The following is a 7538-nucleotide window of genomic DNA, read 5'->3' as shown; positions in this document are numbered from 1 at the left end:
GTTTAAGCGCTTATATATATTTTCAATATTCATTCCTCAAATTGTAAAAAGCTGGCCGCTTCTTACTAATTTTTATAAAAAAGTTACAAATGTCTTTTAGATGGGTAACGATCTACCATATGGAATTTTTATACTCTTTTGTACCGAACCTACAGCAGTAGCAAACCAAATTGTTATGGATAATTAAGCAATAGCCAAATTTATAGTATAGCCTTTTAAAAATTAAATTATCAGTATGAATGACTTTGCGTCTTTTGAAAAAACTATTGTCCGCGAACTGTCGTGTCGCTTGTGTTTATGTAACGATGTTGCCCAATTAAAACCACTCAGCGCTGAAATGAAGAGAAAAATAAAGAGATTGTTTGATATTGTTGTTAGTGATTTTAGATATCTACTAGCTATTTATAATATTAGAATAATTTCAATGAACTTATTTTTTTTTTCTTTTCAATATTATTTGCAGATACGAACTGATGATAACCTTCCAAAGGCAATATGCCACGAATGTCTTCAGCAAGTTGGGGCTTTGCATCTTTATGCTGTCAACGTAGAAAAAACACAAAAGTTTTTAAATTTTCATAGTATAAAAGATAACAACAATATCAATAAAGATAATCGAAATTTGACTGACAAAAAGATGCACCCTATCGTCGCATCTCTGTCAGAACACAAGACATTCAATACAAAATCAAAAATAGGAAAAGAACCGGTTTCTCCTCCTCCAAAATCGCCACCAACAGAACTTCACCAAGGAGACGCAAAAGCATGCAAAAAACACCAAAAAAAGAAATCACCATCCGATTTAAAATTTTTAGAAGCAATGCCACTAGAAGAGTTTTCAAAAACTGAAAGCGTAGATAGGTTACTTCTTAACAGTGCATCGTCCCCTATAGAACCAAAGGCACCAACGATAGAGAAAAATAAAAACAATATCGAAACTAATAACTTTTCAAACGAAGTATTGGATAATATCATATTAATAGACGGTCGCCCGGTAAAGCAAGGAGCCGATTTAGACAAGCAAATAACTTTATTTTATAAAATGGAATGCTGCATTTGCCACGAGATAGGATTTCACTTTCGATCTTTAATGAAGCACTATAAAGAAAGGCACGGAGTTCCAGGATATTTAACGTGCTGTGACAAAAAATTTCACTACTTCTATCCAAAAAAGATCATTGAACATATGGCTTATCATTTACAGCCAAATATTTTTAAGTAAGACTAATATCCACTGTTTCATTAACATAGTTATCTTTGTTTATCGGTGTATTTACTTCAATGTAATTAAGAAGTTTTAATATATAGGGTTTTTTAAGTGATTCAATATTTTTTTTAGACGCGTACCTTGTATTTTATGTTAGTAGGAACATACAAAAACATAATTGAATATAAGTTTATTGGTTTTTGTCCATGTCAAGTCTTTTGTCATGTACTTAATGATTTTCAAGTAAGCTAATAAAAAATCAATTGATTTTTTTTAGATGTCACAGCTGCCATCAAAATTTCCAAACATCACAACAGTTGATTGAACATCAAAGTAATGGGGGCAGATCAGAAGGCAAGATTACCTGTCCGCGCTGTTCCGATCGCTATCCGACTTACCAGGAATTAGGGTGGCACATAATAATACATCGAACGGACAAATTTCAGTGTGATTATTGCGGAAAATTGTAAGTAGACTTATTAACAAACAATATTCAAAAGAAATGACTAGCCTCAATTTCATCAAATAAATAAATAGGTTTTATGATTCCGTAGCCATGCAATAAACATGGTCGGCCTATTGATATATACAAAAAGGCGCAGTTTAGGTTGCTGGACTGAAGGTAGTGTGGCTGCGCAGACAATTTATAGAAAACAAATTGCAATGTCGAAGGGCGATAGGTACTCGTGCTAGATATAAAAATAAGCGTGTACAGTTACAGTAACATAAATAGCCTTTTAGCGTTATTGTCGTTTACGAATCAAGTTTTTTTTTTATTCTTTCGATTATTATATTAATACACCTATTGTTGTAATGCGATACTATATTGTTAGTGACGAATACCTTACGAAGACGTAAATTCATTATCTTCTTTTATTAATAGCGAATAGTTATTTTTGACTTTTGACTTAATATTGGCGACTACCGTTACGACTGATATGACTAAACATTTACGAATGTTTTTGAAAGCCAACTTCAGTACGGCCAACTTAACTAACGTAAGTTATACCTTTTGAAAAACGCGACTAAATTACTTAATTTAATAGCTTCCGATTTTTGAGTAACGAATTAGTATACTGATTCATTATAATAAAAATGTTAACCCTCTTCAGTGTCATCTACATAATTGAAGAATATAGTCATTTTTGCTTTTGTTTTTTTTTGTGTCATCATGATAGTGTTTTTGTTTAATATTTTCTATTTGCCACAGGTTAAAACATCATCATCGAAAGAAAACTGTAAATCACATGGAAGATGTAATACTCTGCTCGCAGTGTATTCGAACATTGAAAAACATTGAAAAACAAGAAAAAGAATTCGTAAGCGCACTTTTAAAATCAATAAGAGTAACGCTGGTTTGCAATGTTTAAATTAATAACTCTTTTTTTAGAAAGAAAAAGTAAAAGGCAGAAGCAATGACACGCTTTCTCTACAAAAGTATCAAAAATTTCGACAAGCAATGGGATTGTCTGCAGATGATAACGATTCGTCAGATTAAAAAAAACAAACCTTAGGAAAGAAAATCATATCAAAAACAGTAAAATTTTATGAAAAGGAAAGACTATAATTATATCATTTCATTTATTTGGAATTATATACTAAAACGTAAACATAAGTTTATTCTAGTCTTCGTTTCTTGACGAGGGATCCTAACAAGTCTGATATAGCCGGCAAGTTGTTGGTCTGGTCGTTAGCTCCAGTGTTCAAGTTAGAGAGAGGTATGTTCAACTGATTGGAGGAGGAGGAGCTACTTTTTTGCTGCCCTTTCATGTTTCTGTGCTGCGGGAAGCTAGGCATTAACTTCGGATCACATGCTAGAATTACAATAAGATGAGTTATTACAGCAAAAATAAAAATGTAAAAATAAATAATTTGATTGCATGCAAAGTTAAATTGGCATTGACATTCAATTAATTCTCTCACACATTGAAAATTTAACACTGAAAGTTAAAATGCCTTTTTCCACTTTTTGGGACAGTACACAAGAAACGATTATATAGGTGCGTATTTTTTTTGTAATTATATGACTTCTGTAGGCTGCCCCAGAAAGTGTTAAGCAAATATTTAAAGCAACAATACCTTTTTGGCTTCCTGACGTATCAGTAGATTTGGAAAGAAATTATCAAGCGTATAGAGATTCTCATTTGCTTATAAAATATTTACAAACAATTAATTTTTTATGGTTATCTATGTTTTCTAAAATTCAATTATAACAAAAAGGTTTATTACTTACGCAAAGGTTGTTCCTTAAAGTATGAACTCTGGAGGCACTCTTCTGCTGTAGCTCTCTTGTTGGGATCGTACATGAACAAGAAATTGAGTAGACGTAGACCAGCCGCCGACAACCAGGGAAACTTTTGTTTTAAGTTATTATATGGCTGTTGTTTGAGAGTAAAGTTCTGTAATGCTGGTAATGAACTGAATTCTGGCCAAATTGCATCAGATGGTGTGCCTGGAGGTAAGTATTAATTTAAAACTTATTATATAATTTCAATTTATTTTGTTCTTTAAATGATACATTTAAAAAGATAAATCTTCTTATGGTCAAATCTTAAAGATTTCAATAAAAAACAAAAAATACAACAGTTTATCAATATAGTACTCTTGCTCTAATAATAAATACAAATGTTTATGTATGTAAATGTTAGTAACAGTAAATGCTTGCATAGATTTGAACAATTTGATATTACAACAAACCAATATTATAAAACTACAAACTAAAAAGTTCAGTACCTTTACAATACACAAATACTTAATTATTGATAACCTTAGTAAAAATCAAGACAAGATTAAAAATATTTTAGAAAACCTTCTTGTAATTTATATAACAAGAAAAGCTTACCTAACAAATCAACAATGAGTTCAAGCTGTTCAATTTCAGTCCTCCCAGGAAGCAAAGGTTTATTAGCCAATAGTTCACCGAGTATGCATCCTGCTGCCCACATGTCAAGAGCTGGGGTTTGCTTTGGTGACTGTAGAAGTAATTCAGGTGCTCTGTACCATAAAGTAACGACTCTTGGTGTAGCACTTCGAGCAGGTGCACCTAACCATCGAGCCAAGCCAAAATCAGCTGAAATCAAATATAAAATATAACTCAATACAACAACACCAATTACACAATTTGGCTGCTTAATATCTAGCAATAAGTACAGTGATCATATAGAAAATGCTTACTATGTAAACAAAAATAGCATATTGATGTTGTTTTAGGAACATTTTAAATTATTTGATACATCATGCTTACTGCTAGACTCTTTGAAAACTTCAATAAATGATAATTCCAGAAGTCTGTCGAAGATGCCCTCTATTTTTTCATATTATCTTCAATATTGATACCATGGCTGTACATTTTTTTCGGTGATATTCTAGCTATGTTTTAATAAAACATTTTAATTTTACCATAAACTATGATTTATTTTTTTCTCTAACTAGTACCTTTATTTGAGCCCATATTAATTCTATTGAATTGAAATCATAGTGATCTATCACTGTAGTCAAAATTGTGTCGGAACCTTTTTTAACAAATAATGGCCACATTGAAAATCTTGACTCATATAATAACACACTGTACTTTAAAATATTGTTTTGCCACTTCTATGTGTTCATATGGTTCCCTTTTATACTGGGAAAAAAGTGGTACAATTTCTTGGCATGAGAGAAGACCCTAACTGCTACAGCTGCATCCTGAGGGAATTGGTGATGGGCTACTGACATTCTCCCGAATTATTGGATATGTGCTGGCAAATTAAACCTCTTAGATTAGGTACTTCAAAAAGTTGACTGACAATTTATAATAAGACCCTTGTCTGTAGATCCTTTTTTTGTATGATAACTGTACAATTGTAGTATGTTTTGTTACATCAATCATTTTAAAATGTCCATTTTAGATAAAAAAAAAGAAGTCAAAATAAAATTTGTTTAAATTGTTTTCTAATTTCTCTGATCACAGAAGAAATCTATTTATTTTTAGTTATATTTCAGCCTACACACAACATTATCATGTATATTTATCATTATTTATTATCATGTATGAAAAGTATTATCAATAGTAAGGTAAAATAAAATTCAGCTTGCAAATGTCCCACAGTTGAGCTAAGTACTTACTTTTTGAGAAGGTTTACATCTCACACTATAGGATGAATTTAGCAAATGCAAATTTAGAGGATCTTTGACATTACAATACACATGTTCAAAAAGATTTAGAATGAAATAAATCTTACCTATTTTAACACATCCTTTATCAGTAAGCAGCAAATTGGATACTTTAAGGTCCCGATGCACAATGAAATTAGAGTGAAGATATTTCAATCCTTTTAATACTTGTAGCATCAAGCACTTGACTTGTGATTCAGTGAAAGGTGAAGACATATTGTCAAGTAAAGACGCTAAATCTTGCTCACAGTACTCCATCGATAAGAAAATGCTGTAATGTAAAATAAAACTGTCATCACACACATCAATATATTTACTATGAATGTAGTATATTATGTTGTAAAGTAATATTAAACACCCACATGTCAGTATTGGTGAAGTATAATGTATTTGCAATATATGTATTGTTTTGTGACTTTAATATAATTTTTCATCACTAATATTTACCTTTCCAGTGATCTCCCAACAAGAACTTCCTTGAGTTGAACAACATTTTCATGTCTGCAAGCCATTAATACTTGGATTTCACGCAGACCACTCAGTGGCAATCCATCTTTTTCAACATCCATTCTAACTTTTTTTAACGCTACTATGTTACCATTTAATTTGTCTTTTGCTCTATCTGTTTAAATAAAATATATAAAAATGAATCTTCTATTTAAAGGAAAATTAATTGAACATATAATTGAATACTTACAAACAATGCCATATGTGCCTTCTCCAATTCGATTTAATTTTTCGAATTCTCCAACAAATCTGCATCTTCCTAACTGCGAATGTCAAAGCAGAGTTAAGGTCCATTTTAAGCGTTTTTTTTTATGTTATAAGGTTATATTTACTTACGATATCTTTTTCAGGTATTTCCATAATCTTCCCTGTCCTGAATGATGTAAGTACGCCTTTACGAGCTGCAGGACCCGTAGGATCAACAACATCTTGAGTCGATAGTGGTTTTTCCGAGTCTTGAACAAAAAATTTTATAACATTTACGAAGCAATGTTTTGTGGAATACCAATATGTATTAAAAAAATAGTACTTACTTTGAGACATATTTGAATAAAAATATTTTGTTTATATATTTCTTAATGAATTAATATACCTATATACTTAATTACAGTATTTTTACAAACGCTACTGAAAAATATAAACAAAACATCGGCTAGCTTAGCTCGATGCAGTCATAGAATAATAATACAGTGTTGCCATGACTTCAACTTTTATAATTTCAATATAAAAACTTGTGTCAATTAAAACGAAAACGCTTAAAATAACATTTCGTTGGGTGTTGAATATTTTTAAAATGTAGATTTTTCCTTAAAATACGTCCGTTTTAGTAATTTGAATAAAACAGAAATGTGTTGTATAGTATTTATGAAACTAAATTTAGCAATAAATAGTAAAGTTAAGCAAAATGTTAGTTAAAAAAATATAAATTATTATTGTATATTTACAATATATGCATATAATACATATTTATAATACCTAAGTACACTTCAAACGAGACGAATACCTACGTATATGCCAATTTATTAAACTTTTTTTAAGACTTTTACAGTGTCAAATTTTTCACACTTGGCATCTGTTCCAGCCTTGCATGGGCTCGAAAATATCTTAGATAGAACTTTAAGCTACCATATCCACAAATACAGCACCTCACAGCAATTACTTTATGAATGGGTAAAAAAATATCTAGTTCCTTATCTAATTCGAATCACAATCGTTTTTAGCATACAAGTAGCACTTAACAATAAAAACTAATTAAGTTTATTATTTTCATAACTTTTCCGATAATAGCTCTAAAAGCAACAGCACCTCTGAAAACTACAATTACTATAGCATTTAAAAAGCAAGTTTCACAGAACATCGACGCAAAGTAGATAGCCTGTTTATTAGTCTTCATAAGAAATTATTATTATTTTATAAAGTAGGTAGGCGGGCGAGCATATGGACTACTTGATCGTGAGCGGTCACCAATGCACATAGACATTGGTAATGTAAGAACCATCGCTTACATCGCCAATGCGCCACCAACCTTTCGAACTAAGATGTTATGTCCCTTGTGCCTGTAATTACACTAGCTGATGGCTGACTCATCCTTTAAACTGGAACACAACAATATCAAGTACTGCTGTTTTGCGGTAGAATATTATTATTAAATACCACATAATTATTAATAAGA

The 7538-nt window shown here is 31.0% G+C and overlaps 2 protein-coding genes across 3 annotated transcripts; one reads left to right on the top strand and one right to left on the bottom strand.

Moving 5' to 3' along the window:
• The first annotated feature begins 235 nt into the window (after positions 1-235).
• On the top strand, positions 236-2734 carry LOC126778608 (uncharacterized). The gene is made up of 5 exons (XM_050502621.1): positions 236-373; positions 464-1218; positions 1485-1673; positions 2418-2526; positions 2598-2734. Exons 1-5 carry the CDS (start codon positions 236-238, stop codon positions 2703-2705), a joined length of 1299 nt encoding a protein of 432 aa, XP_050358578.1. The 3' UTR covers positions 2706-2734.
• A 35-nt stretch (positions 2735-2769) lies between these two features.
• Positions 2770-6555, bottom strand: LOC126781048 (cyclin-dependent kinase 10). Of its 2 annotated transcripts, none has more exons than XM_050505855.1 (8): positions 6400-6555; positions 6203-6321; positions 6057-6129; positions 5807-5981; positions 5428-5630; positions 4050-4277; positions 3441-3659; positions 2770-3021 (listed from the first exon to the last, which is right to left on the bottom strand). In XM_050505855.1, exons 1-8 carry the CDS (start codon positions 6407-6409, stop codon positions 2825-2827), a joined length of 1224 nt encoding a protein of 407 aa, XP_050361812.1. In that variant the 5' UTR covers positions 6410-6555; the 3' UTR covers positions 2770-2824. The 2 variants fall into 2 exon arrangements, with proteins under 2 accessions (XP_050361812.1, XP_050361895.1); XM_050505938.1 differs by having other exon boundaries at positions 2770-2986.
• Positions 6556-7538: the final 983 nt, after the last annotated feature.

This window comes from Nymphalis io, chromosome 1 (assembly GCF_905147045.1).
Source record: "Nymphalis io chromosome 1, ilAglIoxx1.1, whole genome shotgun sequence".
Taxonomy (NCBI): domain Eukaryota; kingdom Metazoa; phylum Arthropoda; class Insecta; order Lepidoptera; family Nymphalidae; genus Nymphalis; species Nymphalis io.
The sequence above is the reverse complement of the archived record's forward strand: the minus strand, read 5'-3'. Positions and strand labels throughout refer to the sequence as shown.

What these genes read in the sequence shown, in the direction of transcription:
- LOC126778608 (XM_050502621.1), top strand. Translation starts at nt 236, where the DNA reads ATGAATGACTTTGCGTCTTTTGAAAAAACTATTGTCCGCGAACTGTCG. An exon ending in AGAGATTGTTTGATATTGTT is followed by an intron (nt 374 to 463) that starts GTTAGTGATTTT and finishes TATTATTTGCAG; the next exon opens with ATACGAACTGATGATAACCT. An exon ending in TGTGATTATTGCGGAAAATT is followed by an intron (nt 1,674 to 2,417) that starts GTAAGTAGACTT and finishes TATTTGCCACAG; the next exon opens with GTTAAAACATCATCATCGAA.
- LOC126781048 (XM_050505855.1), bottom strand. An exon ending in AAATACCTGAAAAAGATATC is followed by an intron (nt 6,130 to 6,202) that starts GTAAGTAAATAT and finishes TGACATTCGCAG; the next exon opens with TTAGGAAGATGCAGATTTGT. An exon ending in ACTCATTGTTGATTTGTTAG is followed by an intron (nt 3,660 to 4,049) that starts GTAAGCTTTTCT and finishes ACTTACCTCCAG; the next exon opens with GCACACCATCTGATGCAATT.